This window comes from Callospermophilus lateralis, chromosome 17 (assembly GCF_048772815.1).
Source record: "Callospermophilus lateralis isolate mCalLat2 chromosome 17, mCalLat2.hap1, whole genome shotgun sequence".
Taxonomy (NCBI): Eukaryota; Metazoa; Chordata; class Mammalia; order Rodentia; family Sciuridae; genus Callospermophilus; species Callospermophilus lateralis.
The window spans coordinates 35,933,826-35,956,320 of record NC_135321.1 but is presented as its reverse complement, the minus strand read 5'-3'; the positions used below and the strand labels follow the sequence as shown (position 1 = coordinate 35,956,320).

The window sequence follows — 22,495 nt, the reverse complement described above, 5'->3', positions numbered from 1 at the left end:
TCCCCCACATGTTAACTACTGCAGTCTATTAAATGTCGCCCTCTGCTCCCTGAAGTCCTCACACCACAGAGCTGCAGAGTCAAAGGGAGGCTGCAGGGCCAGCTCCTCTCCTTCCACTCCTCCCCAAACCAAGGGTCTTACCGCATGTCCGCCCCACTGTGGTTTCTGTGCTTGATTCAGTTTGAACACGGCACAGTTCTTGAGTGTTCAGTTTCTGCACTTCCCTTTGAGAATTGTAGTGCTTGTACACTAATGCAGGAAGTGTAACTTTTGACCAGTAACAAGACAGTGGGGAGGAGAGCAGATAAGTACTGCAGCTTGAGGCTGTCTGCAAGTGTACATATGCACACATTTGTGTATAAACCAATGTTTGTCAGGGGCTGCTACATACTTAAGATGCAAAAATCTATCAACCTCTATTCTTCATTTCAGCAAAGTAATAGGAAATGAATGTATTGATTTAAAAAAAAGAAAAAGAAAACAACTCTTCTTTCATTCTAGAATACAAAATGGCATCTGGTTTTCTAAACAAGAGTACAAGGGAAACCTAGTGATGAGAAAAGAAGGATGAACTCTAACCCTAGGGTGAAATTATAGAAAGTTAGGGGAAAATGTCTGGCTGAGATGAGAGAATCATTTCATCTGGGAAAATAACTTTTGGCAATGATGCCTTGGGGAACTAGTTATGAAATAACACTGCTGATTTTTGTTAGTATTTCCCCACAGCTACACCAGTTTGCATGAGCATCACTAATCTTAGCTATAGCAATGACCAGAATTTCCATTTGCTATTCCTCAATATGTAAGAGAACCCATTTTGTAATTTATTGATTGTTCCATGAGGGTTTGGGCAGCAGGTTTGATTCTTAGAAGATGATTCATACCTTGACAGCTAAAGGTAAGAGTTGAAAAGTTTAATGTTACACTGTTTCCCAATTTGAAATTTTCATTTTGGTTGAATATCAAGTCTACTGTGGAAAGAATTAAGAGGGTGCAGATAGGACTAGGGGGATATGGATGTATATTACCCAGTTTGGAGACAAGAGTCACTGGAATATTTTTTTAACACTGGCCTTCACTTACATCATTTATTAGTAGGTTTAATTTTATTGGTACTTCATTTCCACTTCAGAATGTCTTCATTAATTTTAAAGTGAATTTTACTACAATAAAAATACAGACCTTTGGATAGGCACCAGTCTCTAAGAGTAAGATACCAGGGGATTTTTTTTTCCTTTTTGAATGAAATAGATTGGTACATAGGTACCAATCTGAAGTCTTTTATTAGCTTTGGAAAAAATATATAAGCTGTAATATATGTGGTCTCTGTCCACTTTGACTAATCTGCCACGAAAAGTAGATTGGGAGATTTGGGTCCAAAATATGCAGTAACTAGAAATGTAAAATGTGGTGATTCCTAAAATATTAGCATGGCTTATGTGTTACAGCTGGCAGCTTTTCCGGCCAAAAACTGTTCCCAGCAATGAACTGAGTAACTAGTCCCCCAAATCTCTACATTTTAGGCTTTTCTTCATGGAAACGTATGTTAAAAAATCATCTTGGTTAAAATGTAAAATGAAGCCTTGGTAAGAATTTAAAAAGGAAAAAATGGTTTTATGAGGGGCCACACCTGTGTCCTCATGTGGAGTTCTTTCTCTTTCAATTTACTGTCATGATGTAATAAAGACAGAGATCAAGGAGGGATTTGGTTGACAGCAAGAATCCTAGAATCAATCCCAGACCCAAATCCCATGTCTGCCACTTAATAATCTCAACTGGGCAAGTCATTAAATCTCTCTGACTCTATCTTTTCCTACATCATGGCCTAACATGCTACCTATTTTGTTGACAAAATGAGAAGAGGCATGTTAACTTGTTGACTCTTGTACCAGGCGTGTGGGGAAATTTCTCAGTGAATGCTGGCTACTGTGTCATCTAATCTAGTCCTGCTTTACCACTGGAGAGGAGGAGGTCTCAAAGAATGGAGAATGTGTGCAAGTAGACCCAACTGCGTGGTGGGAGCTCTGGGACTAGAAGCCGGTGCCCTGGATTCCTGGGGCAGAGGTCCCACAAAGCTGCACAGCAACTAGTAGTGAGCCTCTCATATCTGGGGTCCAGGCAGGAAAAATGCCACATTGCTCACCTTTTTTTTTTTTTTTTTTTTTTCCGCTAAATGAAGAAACAAAATCCTTTAATCTACTCAACCCCCAATTTATTCCCTCTGTCTTAGCTCACATGGTGGTCGGGCATGTATTGACACTTGCCCCTGTGATATGACTTTGGGCCATCTGACTGTCTTCTCCCCACAAAACTCTCCCCAACTCACCTTCCTTCAGCACTGATTCAGTTTTGTGTGCCCTCTGTGCCACACATTGCCCTAGACCCAGGAGATATATAGTCAATAAAATCCAGGTAAAGTACATGTGTTTCCTAGAGCTTGCATTCCAGGGGCTGGAGTGTGTCTGCCTAGATAATAAATACGGTAATCCCTGATGGTGTTGGTATGAGGAAAGAAAAGACAGTGTGCTGTGGGGATAATCAGAGGAGGCCCTTCCTAGAGTGGGCAGAGAGGGCTTGCTGAGGAGTTGACATTAGAGCCGATCCTGAAGCCTGAGATCCCAATGTCAAGTGCCAGAAAGAGATCTTTTTCTTTGCATAAGCCCTGGAACCCCCAGTTATCCCTAATAATTAAACTTGAAGCTGTCATCCATCCTTTGTTTCTCATTATGAGAGCAGGAAGATGTTGAAGATGCTGAGTACCTGGGAGAAGCCAGCACTGCCAAGAGCACAGAACCAGGAGCTGGGTCCACCCCAGGACTTTGCCTTGCAGCAGCCACACACTTTTCTGCTCTGTCTTATGCACCTGATTTTATGCAGTGTGGACTAACAGCTGAACATGGTCACCCACCATGGTGGCACCAGCACCACCCATGTCCTGAAGGGTTGACCTGGGGTCATTCTGGGCGTGGGTGACTTGGGGCCTGACTAGAACTGACTTGGGATCCTGGGAGAGGCTAAAGGTCAGAGTGAGAAGGAACAAGGCCAAGTAGGGCTGGGAAAGTAAACAGAAGGCATATGGTCGTGGAGAAGTGGATGTACTGCAAGCCAAGAGAGGTAGGCGGGGTGCTGAACAGAAGTTGGTGCCCTGAGGAGACCAGCCAAGCCTTGTGGCATGGGAACAAGCTCCGGGTCATTGGAATTATTTTCAGAGCATAGATGAAGCCACCCACTGCTTGAAACAGATGGACATTTAGGCAAATGTAATCAGCTGCATTTCTGACCATATGAAGGAAAATATGCCCATTTTTTGTGTGTGCTTGGAACCTTAGCCTTTTACACTCTCATTATGTTTCATTCATATCCAGGGGACATTGTGAATGCCACAAAGAACTTTTTTATAGTTCCAAAATTTCCTCAATTTGTGGATAAGAGCCAAGTTTCCAGTTCATGCAAGGGCCTTAACTATTGACTTTATACTGAGTTAATAATCAAAACAACAACAAAAAAAATCCACCTATATTTGCTGTCCTGAAAGTTTTATTCTGTTTTACTGCATCGACAAGTAGCCAAACCAAGACTGCATTCAAGGACCCACCTTATGGAAGTACTTAATGAGGTTAATTTAGACTATTAAAATGGAGCTATTTAAAATGGGGTTAGATTTTCAAGTTCTGAAGGAAAATTTTGGAATCTCATTTTGCAGAAAGAAATCTGCATTTTAGTCACATTGGTACTTTTTAAAAATTAGAATGCTTGGTAATGTGACAAGAACTTAATTTGTTTTAAAAAATAATAGCTAAGGCATCGTGAAAGAGTGGTATTTTTCTGTTTGTCTCTGGTAGGTGGCAGTTATTGAAACTAGGACTTCTGATTGTCAGACTAAATGGAATTTTGTATCTACATTAAAAGCATTATCATTAAACATGGATGATAACGAAGTGCACATTAACACTGTAATGTTAGGCAGTCTAGGAAAAAACCTGTTATAGAGCAGGTTACCCAGCCCTCTGATAAAACTGAGGTTTATCTAATTTTTCTCAAAGCAACTAAGCATGAAAGTTCCTTACATTGGTTTTGTTCACTAGTTTTGAATTGCAGATGCTTAATTGTGAGTGAAAAAGTGTATTTTAAAGTCCATGTTTTAATAAAATGTGTATTTTCTCATGGGCAGTGTCCCAGTGTTTCTCTATCCTTCTTCTATGAAGTCCTTACTGTGTTCTGACCTCTGATTCCCCAGGAGGCCCTGCCCAGAGGAGTTAGTGTGGCATTGTCTGTCTAATCCTATCACAGAGCCATGGAGCCCTGTAAAAATAAAATAGATGCAAGTCTGCCCACAGCCGACTTATGTGTATTATTACCTGGAGACAAGATGACCTCTCAAATTCCCATCGCAGCCTTCGAATCCTTGCATATATCAATTAGTCCACAAGTGAAATGGAAGCTTTAATACATGAATTTAAATGAGACTTCCCTAGTTTCTATAATCTCTCCAGGGAAATTTTATCTTGAGAAGGTTTGTCTTTCAATGTTACCCCTTGGACTCTTTACTCCATCCCTGTCTGTCCTCAAGCACTTTCTGTCTGCCCCCACATTTGAGTCACAAATGAGAAAATGATCAATTGAGAATGGTCTGACAATATTCTTGGCGAAATGTTTAAATCCCACCCCTCGTGGTATCGAGTTTAGGGAATGAATTATGCACAGATGAAAAGCGGGGAAGTTTCTGGTTCAGGGGACACATTTATACTGTCACTCCCTATGGATGCCCAGTTCATTATTAGGGAGGCCTTGGGAGATTGAACATAAGCCTTTTGTTAGAAAGAGCCAGGAAGGAGGCACCAGGCAGGACCTGTGTTGTTCCAAGGCTTTTCAGAGGAAAATTCTCACATATGAGTTAGCTCTTCATTACCCCTCAGGTTGACAACATATATTCTGAAGCAGAACTGGTCTTTTTGAGAGCAACTCTTGGAGTTTCTTCCTTTGACTCAGTATTTAATCTGTAGATATAAGTGTACTTTTTTTTCCTTCAAAATATTTACTTTTTAAATTATTTTAGGAAGATGTCACTTGTAAGATAGGAAATACCCTCTTTTAAATGCTTATAATATTATGAATACTTGGAAGTGCTTACAGAATAGCCGTTTCTATTAGAATAATGTAAAAACAGTTCTTTCTCAGTAAAAAGCCATGTAGACAAGTACACCTGAAATAATGCACCTCCCCTTACCTCATTAGTAGGAACTGGTCAGTTTTGATGGTCATAAAACTTTAAACAAAGAACACTCTGTGAGGTGGGAATTAATAGTGTGGCCTTGACCTGGAGGTGTGAGTCCAGCAGTTGTAAAGGAAGAGGATTGCAGGTGCCTCTTCTGTCTTGGCGTATGTGAACCCATGGCATGAACAACTGAGATGCTTCAGAAGGAATTCTTGACACCTGGTCAGCCTAATATGGCTTCCAGTGAATCCCTGCTATTTTTAAAAAGAACTTAAGAAACCATGTGGGTTGTAGATTCTTAGAAAACCCTCACAAAGTCCAAGCTCAAAGAAGTGTCTCCCAAGTGAAGGAAAAATAATATTCCTTTGTATTTCTTTTCCAGTGTGCACTTTGTTTTATTTATGTGAAATTGAGTGAAAAGTGTATCGCATGAATTTTTCTTCAGCTGTTGGTGGTGGGTTACCTCTCCCAGTGATGGGAGAACATGCTGAAAATAGAGATTCTTATGAGAGAAGAAAGACAGTGATAAATATGGGTTTTGTCAGTGCAAAATATGTGAATGGAATATCTTGGCATAGAGTGAGCTAAATTTTCAGAACACTTCATATTTAACATGAAGTTTTCAGTTGAATATGGACTCCTTAAGAGAGTGACGTAAAGAAGGTAACTTAAGTCCAAACTGCCTTAAAGGTTCAACCTCAGACTGGTTTAAGGTAAATGTAAGCCGAATGGGGCCTCTGTCCAGAGCGGCAGACAGGAGATAACCACACATGGGCTGTTCTTCTACAGATGGTCATGTCTAAACTTGGCAAGCCTAGCAGACTCAGACTTCACTTGTTAAAAAAAAAAAAAAAAGTCAAAATCAAAATAGGTTCCACATGCCTCATTCCCAAAATTAATTTCTCAAAGCCTTTTTCTTTATATTCACATACCCAAAACAGGTCCAGAGATAGGATCCTGGAATACCTGGCCTATCGTGGGCCCTACTAGGGGGGAAAAAACCCAAACACTGTATTGTCTTCCAAAAGGAGCGATCAGTGAAAGTTTGAAGGAAGAAAATGAGGAAAGGGGGCCTCCTCCACTTTTGGACAATTGTGATCATCTGTTTGTCTGGGTTAGAGTGGAAAGACAATGAATTACATAAGAAATCACTTCAGTTAGCACACACAGTGCTGGCTATGACATTTTATGTATTTATCTAATTTTGAAGAGACATTCCTCTGGAATAAGTCATGAACATTGGAAGTTTTTTTTTTTCTTACAAAAAATTGTAGAATATTTGGCAATTGGGAATGAGGCCCAGGACTGGTAAGGCAGTAGGAGTCATGTTTTGGTTTCCACAGTTTGGGGCTTGACAAACCCTTATCCAGGCTAACTTTGCTCAGTAGCCTAACTCAAGTCGCATTGACTCGCCTAACATTCCTTTTGTTTTAGTAAGCAGAAATGCAATGTCTAATTTGCTCAATAATTGCTACAAAGCATAAATTTGCTGTGCCTCTCCACCCCACCACCAACAGATGTCGCATACAGGATGAAACTGAGCAAAATCAGCACGTTGGTCCTCAGCCTCAGCCTGTCTAAAGCCTATCGGTGGTCACTATTTACACAGGCCAGAATTGTGACTTTGCTTGCTGGAGTTATGAAGAGACTTCTGGTTTTATTTCTCACTCTGGTTTGCAAAAAAAACGTAAACCAAAAACCATATTGCCACCTTCCTAGAAAGGTATTCCAGTATTCACAAAAACTGTGTGTAAATATATTGCAATTTTTAGTTTTATTTTCAAGTCGGAATAATGAATGCCCATCCATTTTATAATGCAGTTTAAATACAATATTAAAATATGGTGACTTAGGAACCATAATGCTAAGAGTTTGTTCCCCCATTTATTTACTTTGTGTCATTACTTTGTGTCATTACTCACCACATAATGATCTGGTTAAGATTCTGACCAAAAGCTACAGTGTGAGAACAGAGAAATATTTATGTACTGGAGGCTGGGTGGCAGGTCATTTAAAAGACATGCTGAAGATTCAAACTTGAGAATAAGCCTTACACAGTGCAATGGCTCTTCATTCTGTAGCACTTGGTATCACCTTACTTTTCATAGCCATTCATTTTTCTTGATTGAATCTTTGGAAATTAGTAAATTTAAAAATTAATATTTCAAATCATTAATCTGTTTACCTTCAGTAGGATGTCCAGGTGTTTGGAAGTTTTCTCGGGGACTAAGAATCCTGGACTAAAGTTGGGTCTCTCAATTAACTGATTATATGACCTTTTAGGTCAAACTCAGCATCCTTATTTGTAAGGGAAGAATATAATTCCTGTCCTGCTTTCCTCCCAGGATTCTTTCAAAGATCAAAATGGGAGCATGGGGGCTGAGCACAGTGGTACATGCCTAGAATCCCAGCCACTACTCCTGAGGCTGAGGCAGGAAAATCCCAAGTTCAAGGCTATTCTGGGCAATTTAGCAGGAGGTTGTCTTGATAAAAAATAAAAGGAATGGGGATATAACTCAGTACTAGAGTGCTTGCTTGGTATATGTGAGAACCTAGGTTGGATTTCCAGTACTGCCAAAAAAAAAGGCAAGGAATTCTATATCTATACTGTGATGTGAAAATTCCTTGTGTTATCCACACAGTGTTTCTGCAAAGTAGGCATGGAGAGGTGCTGTTATCTTTATTTTGCCATACAGATTAAGACCCAAGAAATTATACTGAACTCTTAGGATTGTAGAGTGTGTTCATGGAAGGCTAGTGCTGTATTTATTCTCCCTTGCCTGAGTTTGGAAAAGTATAAGTTAACTTCCTCGAGCTTTTTAGTCACCTGATAATTTAAGCTTGAATATACTGAAAATTGTACCTGCATAAAAAGAGAGGGCTGGAGGAATTGCAAGGAGCAGGGACATGTGGCAGGCCAGGGACAAGATTCTCTTTACTCTTTGGCTGCCACCTGACTTGTTGGAGGTTCAGAAGGGCCCTTCCCCTTCTGTGGAGAGGGCTTCAGATCCAGAGGCCTCAAATCATTAGGCCTGGCATGTTTGGATGGGAGGCTAGCAAAACAGCCCCAAAATCAAATGAATGTAGACGTATCATGTTGAAACTCCGAGAAGATGGATTATTAGAATATTCTAATCAGCATGGGTGGTGAATAGGAATTAACTATATTGACCTCATAACTATTAATTTGAAGAAGGTACAAAGTCTGTTTATTGTGTTGCCAGTGTTTTGATTTAGGAAATGTTAGTACTTGTTAATACTCCTGGCTTTCACTGGCTTACCCTTCTCTTGTTCTACCTTTTAACCTGGTTTTTCCTGCAAGTCCCTACACATGGCGGTCCCCAGTGTGGGTTTCGCAGGAACTGCATCTGTTGACTGGAGCAGGCAGTGGTGGAGGTTAGAGTGGCAGTTCTGGTGACTTACTGACCTGAGTTCTGAAGCACAAATCCAGAGCTGTTTTCCTTGTTTGCCAGCTTTTCTTAATGAGCTCCTTGAAGATATACAGTGCCCTTATGTGCCTTTATGAAAGGACAATTGTCCTTAGGTGAATGTTATCAATAAGACCTGGAGGAACAGGTGATTCATGGACATACTTCAGCCATTGACTTCTTTCTTCCTTGCTCTCATGGAGTTTTAAACATTCCCATAACTCTTCCACCTGTCCTTTTATTGGTTATTTTTCTTCCCCTTTGTAGCCACAGAACGTTTTACTTGAATATAGATTGTCTTTCTAAAATGGATCTGAGTTTAGTTCTGTTTTTAAATCATTATGAGCAAACATTTTCTTCTTGAAGCTTGGTAGGGAAAACTTCACATCAGCTCCAGCGAAGCTCAGGGGGCAGGTTGGCTGGCAGAACAGGTTTCACTCAAAGCCAGCTTTGAGGAAGAGAGAAGATACTTTTTTTTCCCCCCTCAAATGTTCATCTTTAGGGACTGGAGTGCGAAGAAAGCTCTTATAAAGAGATGGGCACAGTGGCACAGAAAAGCAGGAAATATGCATTGGTGGATGCAGCTTGGCTGTGTCAATCTGAAGCATGGCCCATTCTCAGTTCCCTAGAGCTCTTCAGGGTCAGGGGGCCCTCAGCCTTCACTCTCAGTATGAGGAGGTTCAGAAGTTAAAGCAATTTGGAGCCTTAAATTTCAAAGGGGATCTGTTTCAAGCTCAATTTGGTTTGGTGCCATCTAACGTAATTCTCGGCCTTGACATCTCACCCTCCATCAGAACATTGCCTGGAAGTGCAAAAGGTTCTCATTACTGCACAACGAAGAAGAGATTAGAAAAGTACATCAACTGCCAACAGTTATGCTGTAGATGAAAACGACATCAAATAATCCAAAATATTTTGTTTTGAATTATTTCTCCTAAGGTTTTACATAATTTATATAGATGATAAAAAAATTGATTGGATTTTCAAAAGCAAATGGTTTTATTTAATAAATGATAGACTTAGGAAAATGGTAGACATTATTAACCCAAAATATTTTAACACCTTTAATAATGGTATGGAAAAGCAGTACTTATAGAATCACATTATCTGTGATTCCAGTGCTATGAAATTTTTCAGGTTTTCAGGAAAAGAGAATTTATAGATAAGGATGCTCCTGAGGATGGGTAGATGGATGCTTATTTGTTTTCCTACGTGTTTATAATGAAATCTTCATTTAGCACTTTTGCTTTAATGAGAGTAAATAACTCCAAGCACACCTGTTTTATAAATATAATGATTTTTTGTATGTAAAACTTAGTCTATAGATACTGATTTCCTTTCTAGTCATGATTAAAAATATTACTTATGTCTCTAAATACTATTTGCCGCTGAAAGGAAACAGAGCCCTTGGACAAATGACTGGTTCAAACTGAGGCAGGAAAGATACAAGTTCATTCTGCAAAATCTTGTCATACCAGAAAGCAAGGAAGTTATCAAAGACTCCTAGGATCTTGTCAAAAGAACTTAAAAGCCAACCTGAATATGCTCTTGTAACCCTATATCAATAAAGATATAAATGGACTAAAACATATCAAATAATTTTCAATCATAATTTCTTAATTATACTTCAAAACATTAAAACCTCATTACCCATGTTTGGAGAGTATTAGGGACTACCTCAGTGTTTTGAGAACTGGCAAATAAAGAGACGGTGTCTACTCTTCTTTCCTATATAATCTGAACCTCAGGGTACCTAAGAGGGAAATTTCTCTTTATAGAATTATTCTAGCTAACAAATCAAGAATGAATTTAATATTATCACTTTGAAGTTTCTAATGAACCATTGGATTGAGACAAATGCTAATGGCTCACAGTATAACAGAAAGTCAGATGTTGTGTGCCTCCTAATGGAAGTTCAGACTCTGCATGAAGCACTAGAGCTTGAGTCAGATCAAGTCTCTAGATCATGTCAGCAGTTTATAGGAATGCAGAGGACAGAAGAACCTGTCAAGTAGCGTGTTAAAGCACACTAGTGGTATGCAGTGAGTGAAGTCCCGATTTGGAAACTACCAAACAACCCAGTTTCTTCAACATAAAAAGCGTTCCAAGGAAAGACTAAAGAAGAACCTATAGATAAAAGAAATTTTTAAAAAATGTATCACAGAATAACAGAGTTGAACTTTGTTTGAATCCACATCCAAACAAACAGAAACAAAATTGTAATGCTTGTTTGATTGTATTAAATAATTATTTTAATTTTAGGTGTGATAATACTATAGAGGTTTGGTATTTTTAATGTCCTTGTCTTTTAGATTCACACACTGAAATATTTACAAGTGAAGTGATATGCTTGGCAATCATTCCAGAATAATTTGGCTTGAGCAGTCAGGGGTGGGATTGTCAGAGGGGAGTTAATGGGATCATAAATGAAACAAGATTGGTCAAGTATTGATGATTGTTGAAGCCAAGAAATAGATACAACTAGTTTGTTTTTCTATTTTTTCTTTTGTGCATATTTGAAATTTTCAAAATAAAAGTTAATGTATATGTGTCATATATATGTATATTTATGTACACACACATATAATATATATGCACACACATATATTCTACAAAATTAATGAAACTTCAAAGTTGCATCCAGGTTTAAATATTAAAAATACTTTGCCACTATACATTTGTTAGAATGGGCAAATTCTGAGACACTTAACATTTGCAAGTACTTGTAGTGAAAATACTATGAAATATATTCAACTAAAAGATTACTTTGCTATACACTACTATAGACCTTATAACTTCTTAGTGATTACACATAGACTTAAGATCAAAAGTGAAATTTCAGATTGTGCTCTTAGTTAAGAATCTCAGATCCTGAAGACCTTTTATGCGTAGTTGGGGAAGATGTACAACAATATTGCATGAAAAAAATGTGAACTGTAATCCTAATATGGCATATATGTTAACTGGAGGGAGAGAAAGCAAAGCTAAAGGGCTTAACCAAAGCAGGACTTTTACATCCCCTAAAGCTCCACTAAAGGATTCAGGAAGGATCCTCTTCCTGAATAGCTAAGTGTCTTTTATGTTTCTCACTTAATTTTTTTCTTCTAGGTAAATAAACTAGTTTTTGTTTGTTTATTCCTAGTTGGGGAATGGCAGTCAATGTGTATTCTACCTCGATAACCCAAGAGACTATGAGCAGACATGACATCATTGCATGGGTTAACGACATAGTATCTTTAAACTACACAAAAGTGGAGCAGCTTTGTTCAGGTAAGAGAACATCTTTTAATTATTTGCCTTAAATGTTTACTGTCTTGTGGAATGTGATTTTATGAACCAAACATGATACATTTGGAGTAGAAGAAATATCTATATCTACTAAAGGGAGGAAACTCAGGTATAGCTAAAGAACATATGGGAGAAAAATATTTATCAGCATCTAAAAGCATAGAACTACCCTGCTGAGTGTCATGAGTAGTCTCTAGCTTGGTCTCTATAACAGCTTGCATTTCTGTGACCTACATGCCTGTCAAGAACAACTTAGAGCAAGGAATGTTCTTTGGAGATCACTATTTCAGAGGTATCTGTGTATAGTCAGCCAAGTCTATTGCTCTGGGCCCAAGGGAAGTGGAAGGGCATGGTGGAGGAAGGCTGCTCACTGTTCATCAGCCTGGAAGCAGAGGGAGAGAAGGGGAAAGGGGACGCAGGGAAGAACAAGCCTTCCAAGGGTGCCCCTTCGTGTACTTCCTTCAGCCGTGCCCTACCCGCCTACAATTACCACCCTGTCCCTTCAACCAGGATGGACTGATTAGGTTACAACTTTCACAGTCCAGTCATTTTACCTCCTAGCATTCTTGAATTAACACAGAAGCTTTTGGGGGACACCTTGTATCCAAACCATAATAGTCTTCTAGCCTCTTCTTCATCTTCTGCCTGCTACCACATTTACTGCTTCAAACAGAGTGAGTTTTGCAACAACCAACCTTAAAAATCTTCAGGGCTCCACACTGCCCTTCCCACAGGGTAAAATTCAGACTTCACATCACTGATAAAATCCTTTCCCTTCTGGCTGTGACGTACCCATCTTCTTAATTTCATCTATCACATCTTCCTTGCAAAACACTGTGTCACAAAACACTGTTTCCTAAAGACTCCTTCCCTTTGCTATCCAGGACTTTTTTCCATACTCCCTTTGTTAAGAAGGTCTTTTCACCTCCTTTTTGTTTGTGATAAAACCTTGTTCACACTTTAAAGTCCAGCTCACCTGCCACCCACTCTGAGAAGCAATGCCAGGCTCCACTGTGTTCCTGAAGCATTGTGCCCACCCCTCCAGAATAACACTTGCTGTGTTATAACATCTAACTGTGTTATAACATCTAACTCCTGCTCAGTCAAGGGAGTTCTTGAGGACAGGCCTGTCTCCGACATCCCTTATGCCTGATACCAAGTCAGTCTACAAGGAATTAACTGAGTTAAACTTGTTTGAAAAAAAATTTTTTTTCAAGATATAGTTTCAATCAGTGGAATCCTGTTGTAAATTAAAGTGAAATGTGTGAAATTCCATGAGACAGATTAGATAACCAAGAGTCATCAGTTTTAGCTGATGCACTGGTATTGGACATTCTCCTCTTTCCCAGTGGATCATGTTTTAAAAAAAGATTTCATGCAGTGTAATCAGAATTTGGAAAGCCTTCAGTAGCCACTTTCAGATGATATCTGAGTCCACCACCCACCAGTTTTTGTACTCTCCCTTTCCAAGTCTGGATTTGATCAGAATACACTAGAGGACTAACTTTCAGTACTCTTGACATCTCTTCCTCTTGATCATTATCCCATCCAGCAGGCAGTGAGGTTGGCTAGATCCTAGGGATTGCCTCACCCACCTATCTGCCTACACCTCAAATATGAAGCCTTATGACTTATGAGGTTAGGAGTAGGGACTAACTAACCAGTTCTTTGCCATTCAAAACAAGCTAGAGAAAAAGCAGACTTAGGATGATATACTAAGTAATTAGAGAAGAAGAGGGTAAAGAGGGAGTCCATAATGGCAGGAGGGTTCCTGCCTCAGGTCCAGCTGCTGCAGTGGGTAATAGCCCATGCCACTTTTATATTGCAATTATTTGTGAAGGTGTTCATTTCTCTGCAGTGCCTGACATGTAGCATTCCCTCCGCAATGCTCAGTCTAGAGTGAATGAAAAGCAATTTGCAACACCAAGAAGCAAAGACAAAAATGTGTATCCTACCCACAAAGGTGGGTGTGTATACATGTGGATAAGGAGAATGGGTTTGGCTAAAGAGACATGAGAAGGAAGGGAATAAGGAAAAGAATTAGAAAATTTCTACTCATGGGCCTTAAATGTTAAAGGAACCCATAAGGAGCTTCTGATAAAGAGTTCATTAGTAGCAAATGAAATGAGAAGAAATAAGTTTTTTTTCAGATACTGTAGTAAATGATTGTGAGAAATATACATAATCTTTGTAGATCTTTAAAACTTCCCAGATAGCAAATTTAAAAGAATTTCAAAAAGCATGCATGGGTGCAAGATTCTTACACAGTTATCTCAGAGCGTTGGCAGAAGTTTGTCACCCTTTTGCAGCTGCATTGCTGCTCTCCAGTGTGGCTTGATGAAAACCCGAGGACGCCATTTTGATCATTGTTGAACAGTTCGAATTTCCTTTGAGATGACCCGCCAGCTACCTAAAGTTACAAGGCTAATGGTTCAGAGAAACAGATTTAAATCTTCTTTTCTACTCTGGAACATGTTTCTTACCATAAGAAATGTAAACAGATGAACAGGCATGTTCATCTCCAGAACAAAGAGACAGGTTTTTTATTTCAGGCAGTGGTTTTCTCAAAATATAAACTGTGGACCCAACGCACATGTGGTCTTCTGGGGAGCTGCTGAAAATGTGGATTTTGGGGACTCTTGACCTTCTAAGTCAGTACCTCTTCCTTAGGCATGAAGCCTAGAAACTTGCATTTTCAAGAGCAACCCAAGGACTTTTGTCTGCAGCCAAGAGCTTGCAATACATTTTTGAGAAACCCCAAACTAAAAGTGAAGTTAAATTATCTAAAAGTTACCTGGCACAGTTCCCTTATTTATTATTTAATCTGTGACTTTTGTCTTCAGCAATGGCATTTAACAGGAGGAAGCTATTATTCTATTTATTTATTTATGAATTTACTATTTATATCCTTTGTTGTTCTGGAAGACATTCAAGGCAGTGCTCTAAAACTAAGAACAAATTCATATATTGTTGGCCTAAGTGATGTATTCTTATCTTACTTATGAATAGTCAATTTTTTTGGGGGGGGGGCAACATTTTTTTCTTCAGTTTATTTTAATTCCTTTTAACTTACTATATAGGATTTTATTTTAATAGTATGCTTTGGAAACACATTCACAAAATTCCTTCACATATGTAAACTGATTTTTTTTTCCTTATTCAACATCATTTCATACCCTTTCCTAAAGATTTATGCTCCAATGATAGCTGATCCCTTTCGGCTGCTGTTGCATTGTACTATTCCCATCTCCCCACTTATTTTTTTTTCCCCATTTCCAGTTAAGAGATTTTTCTTCCAGCTCAATATTAAATTATCATCAGCTTTTCTTCTGTTCATAAAGAGCTGGAAAATACTGGCTTACATTGAGTTGTATTGTTTTCAGAATTTTCTGCCTTTATATAATTATCATTTGTTTCCAGATAAGCATTTTTAAAAACTCTTTAAAGGAAAGATGGTGTAACAAGGTAGAACACTTAGAAACATATTATCATAAGTTTACAAAACAAGGAAAATAACTCACTCTTCTGTTATTTTATTCCAAAGATATACCCTTATGAACATTTTCTTTGAACGTTAAATCTTGGTTGTATTACATGCATATTTGGTCTGCATTTATTTCCCACGAAAAGGATCCATTAAATTTAGAGTAAAAACATGACTGTATAAATGGAATTTAGAATATCAGTGGATTTATACATATCAGTTATATACAAATCATTGTGGATTCCCATCATGAAATGGAGGATAGAACCACATTATTTGCATTCAATTGCTTAATAAAATTTATAGGGCTTGTGGGGGATGGGGACACAGATTTTTTTTTTTAAGTCCCAGCTCAAACCAGTTTAAGAGATGTTTTAGGACATAGTAAACAGGGTGAATGCACAGTATGGTGCTAAAAGTCCTAAAAACAGCTTTAGCAACTTGAAAACCCTGATTGTAGATGATAGAAAAGATAGTGGGCAATATGGAGCAGAAGATGCAAAAGAAATGGAGACAGTAGCCTGATGGGATGGAAGGAAGGACGTCTTTCCCTTTCCTCACCCCTGCCCTCAAATACCAAGCCACCTTTGAAACTTCTTACTGACACCCATTTTTCTGTGTCTGTATCCTCTCCCCTAGGCCGTCTTTAGGTAGCAAAGCCAGCTCTCCCAAGCTGCCCTTCTCTTTCTGTGTATCTTCCCTTCCTCACAGGATAAGAAAACAACTAAAAGCAAGTGCTGAAATGTTACATATTTCTTTGGGCATCTCTAGTTCTGACACTCTGCCCTGAGAGAGAGAGAGAGGCGGGGGGGGGGGGATATCAAGATTTGATTTTTGATTTGGTTTCAATTTGTGCTTCTCCAGATTGGTTCAAGCTTTGTCTTAGACCAAGTTTCTGGTATTTTCTTCTCCAGGAAAGTTTCTGAATCTAGCTGATGATAGAGTGACATTTGTGGTTCTAGATATGTGTGATGGCGCTGTGGAAGCGGCTAGGATTTACAGAGCCACCACACACTGGGGTTCGCACAGGTGTGGCCATCAGGCATGCTATGACCTTGGGAACATGGTTCTCTGGGTTTTGTCCTGTTAGCAGTCATTGCTGAGCCCAGCAGAGTATTCTTTTGTGTCCATTTTTGGCTATAGATGTGTGCCTGTTAAATAGGTTGATCCCAGCCTAGCATGGTGTCCCCTGTGCCTCCTCTGTTCTGTCTGCAGAGACCTCTGTCAGGAGAACAGGTTAGTGATGAAATCAGCTCAGAGGCTAAATTTAGTAGAGCTGCTCCTGCTGGGTCTCTCATATTGAAACCAACTAAGGAATTCGGTCCATGTCTTTAAGCCTAAGAGTTTACTCAGCTTTATAAAACCATAGATGGTGATTTTTCTATAAGAAAGTTAAGCCTTCTCAAATTATGTTACTGTTGATAGAGAGGTAATGGCACTAGGGAGTTATTCAGACTTAGAGATACTATGTAGAAGGTTTTTGTTTTGTTTTGTTTTGTTTTTTTTGCTGACAACTTTTCTCCCTGATTTTATTTGAATTAAGCTAATTTTGAAATCGGTTTCCTTAGTCTCAGCAGACCAAGTAATTGGAAAAGAAGAGGGCCAAAAGTGAGTCTGGTTATGGCAGGAGGGTCCTGCCTCGGTTCCATGCGCTGCAGTGGGCAGCATATTCAGGTGTCCTCAGGTGCACTGGCTGAAGGCAGGTAATTTTTTGAGCAGAATGTAGGTGACTAAGGGTAATTTTCCTTATGAATTTATATATTTACATGTATATTGACACTTGGATACTGAAGATAAACATGAATTGGAGTTTTTATTGGGATTTTCTATTTACTACCTTATGTAATGCTACACACCATACTAGGGGAAAGTGTACACATTCACCTTCACTGACCAGACTGGCCCACACATTGTGTCTTCCACACATGGATGATCCAACTTTGCAAACAGTCACACACGCCTTCACTCATTATTGTGTTCAGCTCTAATAACAAACATGTTTCAAGCCCTTCCTCGGGGTAGGCCTTGGGGACCAGGTGATAAGTAAGATGTGGCCATTGTCCTGGAAGCCTTCACAGAACTCAAAGGAGGAAATAAGTGAAGGGAAGTGGGGAACAGGGGTCAGTGAAAAAGGACTTTCATTCAGATTCTTGGGAGTGGCTAGGTGCTCCTGGATGACAGAGTGCCAGCATTCAGGAGCCATCTCAGAAATGCTCTTCTTCCGCTGGAGATAGCAAGTATGTAAAGAAAACGTGTTGGGTCTTGAGTTTCTTCTACTGATAGACACAAGTTAGTGTAGCCTTTGTCTTCAGACATGGGGACTCTAGTCGGTAACTGAGGCATTTGTTTTTGTAGATACAGCCCTTAGATAATACGAAGTTGTCTTTTCTAAGTGAAAAGGTTTTCCTGATGATCTCAGCAGAGTAGTATGTGAAAATTGATTTTATTCTACTTATTTGAAGCAACTATGCATACATGTGGGATATTCTCAGGAAACCATAGAACTGCTAACTTCTTTGAGAGGAATGCAACAGATATTTTAAATTCTGTTAACTGCTGGGGTCTCTTAACTGGGTAAGTGTCCTGTGACTGCATTAGCATTTAGGAACAGACTTACAGCTACAACCCAAATCCTGTTCTCCCAGTTTCTGCAGGGGTTCTCCAGTGGTGCAATAAATACCATAAATGAGGGGAAATTATTATTTTATTTTATTTTTTTTGAAAAAAACAGGCTAGGGAAGCAAAACAGGGTAGGGAAAATAGATCACCTGGAATGTAATGATTTTGTTAAAAGTTGGCAGTATATATACTTTTTTGATGTTGTTGTTTTAAATAGTAACACTTGACATCAGTACAATGATCATGACATATCATACATTTGAATCAAATGGGTTATAATTTCTCATTTTTCTGAGTGTACAGGTTGCAGAATCATATTGGTCATATAGTCACATACATACATACAGCAATACTGGTGTCTATTTTATTCTGCTGTCCTTCCTATCCCCCCTTCCCCTCCCCTCCCAAAATCAAGAACTCATAATCATAATGGACTTAATATAGTTAACAAGAACAAAGCAAATGGGTAACATTATGAGGCCATAAAATGTCGTTGCCTTTGTGTATTCTTAATAAAATTATAAAAATTAATAATTTTAGAAATGTATCCTGTATTTTCATCTCTTATTACTTTCCCTTATCTGGGAAAATTCCCAGAGGACATAGATAACCTGGGGGCTTTTGAATGTATCATGTTGCTAGTTCACAAACTCTATGCTCTATCTGCCATAGTAAGTCCCTTGTATTTCTCCTGCCCCTAAACATGAATGGATGTAATTGTGAGTTTAGAGATGAGAACTGTTGAAGTTTGGGATGGATCATCAAAAGAATGGGGTGGGGGTGCAGTTCAGATGAGGAGGGTTCAATGATGCGAGTATCTGAACCTCAGCAGCCCCAGAATAGACTCCTTAACTTCAGAACCTGCAGCTCTGACTCCAGGCTCCAGGGACCTTCCATGCTTCTAAGGTTTAAGACTCATCTGTAACTCAATTCTAATTACAGATACAGTTAGAGCTCCTTCTCTTCTGATTTCATCTCTGTTTTATAAGATGCTTACTTTTAAAGCACATGATGGCATGCTTATTTTGAAATCATTATCCGAGATCTATAAAAACTAGTTTCTCAGCAAGAAAAAAAAAATATATGTTCTAACATATTGAAAGTTATTTTAATTTTTCTCAAGATGTCAGTTACTTCACATGATGGATATGTTCGTTACAAAACATTATTTTGAATTCATATTGCTAATTTTTCTTTCCCTTTCCTCCCTTTCAGTTCAAAACATCTAAAGTCTTTCACAGGAAGAGTGTAAATTTGGGGGAAAATAGTCACTTCCTTTTATAAATGAATTTATGATGACTTAAACACCTCATATGTTTGTCTGAGGAAAGACTTAAGAACTGGAAAAACCTTCAAATGTTTTCAACAGATAAACAAGGATCTTAGGAATGTGTTCCTACTCTTCCTTTGCTAGGGAAGCTAAGGACCTCATTTTTTTCTTTGGGTCTTTGTCTCTTGAATCTAAAACATACATTTTGGAGATTTCACATTTCATCTGAAACAGTCCAAAAACCCAAACCCAAACCCACTTGTTTTTATAGCTCTGATTATTCTAACCAGGCACATAACACAGTACATTCCTTTACACTTTAGGGGCATGATGATGTCATAAAACCTCAGTTTTTATTTCTTTCTCTCCACCAACCACTTTCATTGTGCTCTTTATATGTGTTGGTTCTTTTAATTCTTAAAACAACCATATAAGGAAGAAGAATAGGAATGATTTGTTCCTATTTTACGTATGAGGGCAAGAGCTCCCGGAGGCCAAGTGTTCTCAGCCTCTGGCCTTGGAGTTCAACCTGTGCTCTCAGGTCCGTGTATGGGGGCATGCTTGGGGTAGAGGGCTCACTGTGTGTGCCCACATGGGTGCATTTCTTATTGTTCTAAATCCATTTATCAGGAGTCCAATAAAATAGAAGAAATAGAGAAGTCCTTGCCCCCATTCTTCACATACTAATGGTAATTCTTCTAATGACAAGGTCTTGTCTTAATCCTGGTATTACCAAAACCAGGATTCTAGTTTGGATATGAAGTGTCCCTTAAAGACTCATGTCTCCAAGGCTTGGTCTTCAGGACAGCAATGTTCATAGAGCTTTTAGGAAATGGATGAAAGCTTTAACCTCATCAGTGGATTAATGGATTAATAATTTGAAGGACTCCTGGGAAGTGGTGCAAACCATAGGCAGATGGGGATGTGGTTAGAGGAAGTGGGTTTCAGGGGCCATGCCCCTGGGGGCTGTATCTGGTCCCTACCCTTACCCCACTGCTTTTTCCCTGCTGCCATGAGCTGGGCAGCTTTCCCTCTTGTACACCCTTCTGCCATGATGTTGCCTCACCTCGGGCCCAAAGCTATGGAGCCAGCACTCCATGGACTGAAACCTCTGAAGCTGTGAGCCAAAATAAACCTCTCCTCCTTTAAGTTATTTATGTCATGTATTTTGGTGACAGTGACGAAGGTGACTAAGAACTATCAAGAAGAACTTGCTTACCAAAGGAAAACACACACTAGTAGAAATACATAGGTGTTTGTTTCTAGTCTTACAAAAATCCTCCTTGTTCCACCCACCATGAGTACAGTGAGAAAAGAGCCACCCTTTCTCTCTGCCTACTCTCCTGGCTCCTGCTCCTGCTCTAACTCCAACCCCTTTTCCTCTAAACAAGATGAGGTGGCTCTGGGACTTCACCACTCACCTCAGAAGAACTTGTCATCTCTCAGAATTATTTCTTGCCACGAAGAATAATCAGGAGAATGCATGTTCTCCTGGAGATCCACACATGCACATCAATATATGATCTACCACTTGTACCCCAGGAGTGAGGTCCTTATGCTAAACCCAGGCTTGCTCTAACAAATTTAAGAGGATTTCACATTCATATTTCCTCCTTTCTGTGCTATTTAGGAAAATAGAACATGTTCTAGAATAATTTTGGTACAAGATTGAACCCCAGAGGATTTATTCATCAAGGTATTATTTGTTTTCCATGTATTTAATTCACTTCAGGAAACTTGAATTCAGTAGCTATATTAAAAGGCTTCACTAGCTTCTCCAGGCCCTTCTTTAATATGAAAAGTTGATGTTTTCTTAGTCTTATATATAAAGGATGTGCTGATGCTACATCTAAGAGAGTCACCCATTTTTCATCCATTTCTTTTTTTTAAATATTTTTAGTTGTCAATGGACCTTTATTTAATTTGTTTATATGCAGTACTGAGAATCGAACCCACTGCCTCACACATGCTAGGCAAGTGCTCTACCACTGAGCCACAAGCCCAGCCTGCCATTTCTCATCCATTTCTATCCTGTCATTTCCATAGCTTCAGGGTACCATGTTTAAATCTTCTAGAAATGCCAGTGGTTATACTAGCAGACACTGGTAGCACAGTGGAAAGATGAGTTGGGCACCATCTCTAGTTATGTTAGTTAGCTTTCTGTCGCTATAACAAAATACCTGAGATAATACATAAAGAGGAAAGGTTCATTTTGGCTCACAGTGTTAGAGGTTCCCAGTCCATGATCAGTTGACTCCGTTTCTTTTGGCCTGTGGCAAGGCAGCACATCCTAATAGGGGCATGTGGTAGAACAAAACTGTTCAATTCATGGCCAAGAAACCAAAGAAAAGAGGACAAGGAATGGGCCAGGGTTCTGCCCTCAGAGGTATGCCTGAATCACCTAAGGACATCCCATGAGGACCCAACCCAGAGGTTCTATTTCCCAATAACACCACATTGGGGGCTAAAGCTTTAACATCTGGGTCTGTGGGGGACATTCAAGACCCAAACCGTAGTACCAGTCATCAAAACCTATTCACCAACAACCACAAGAACTAATTAGAATGCAAGCCAATCAGCTATTGAGCTCCCATAGTTGGTATAGTGATTCATTTCTGTACTGGGCATAAGAAAAGCATCAGAAAGAAGGTGATGATTGGACTAAGCTTTAAAGAACAAGAAGTTTCTATTAAAGTGTAAAAGGCAACAAAAAGGACATTTTAGGTAGAAAAAGTTTGATCAGGGCAGAGAGAAGGTGCAGCGTTTTATGCATGTTAAATGCATGTGTAAGGTGTCTGTAATTTATATATGAGGATTCAAGGCAGCCAAGGAAAAATACTGGTGCTTCAAATTCTAAGTATTCTGGTATTCAATGAAATGAAAGATTATTTTAGTGTAGAAAAAGCTCTTTGTCTTAGCCTTGTTTGGGTCTTTGGCCAAATAGCCATGCAGATTTAGTGAATGGTTAATAAATATTATGAAGTTGAACCCAAGATGTTATTCAAACTAGGTTTTTAATGCAGAATAGGATTCAGGCTGAGAAGAGGAAGATGGTGATTTTAAATAAAGGCATCATTTGGACCATTTTTATGTTGTATACATTGCTTTACTTATCCTTGCAATCAGCAGATATTTACTGGGTACTTGAAATGTGTCAGAGGACCAGGAACTAAGGATCCAGCAGTATGCAT

General features: G+C 39.1%; 1 protein-coding gene across 3 annotated transcripts in view; it reads left to right on the top strand.

Annotated features, from left to right (window-relative positions):
* Mapre2 (microtubule associated protein RP/EB family member 2) overlaps positions 1–22,495 on the top strand; it is a 150,911-nt gene that overhangs the window by 71,738 nt on the left and 56,678 nt on the right. For 2 of the 3 annotated variants that reach the window (XM_076836950.2, XM_076836949.2), the window contains one exon: positions 11,786–11,913. The exons of the other annotated variant lie outside the window; for it this stretch is intronic. In XM_076836950.2, the coding sequence (XP_076693065.1) occupies positions 11,793–11,913 (121 nt within the window). In that variant the 5' untranslated portion in view covers positions 11,786–11,792. The remainder of the gene's footprint in view (positions 1–11,785; positions 11,914–22,495) is intronic. 3 annotated transcript variants of the gene reach the window in all.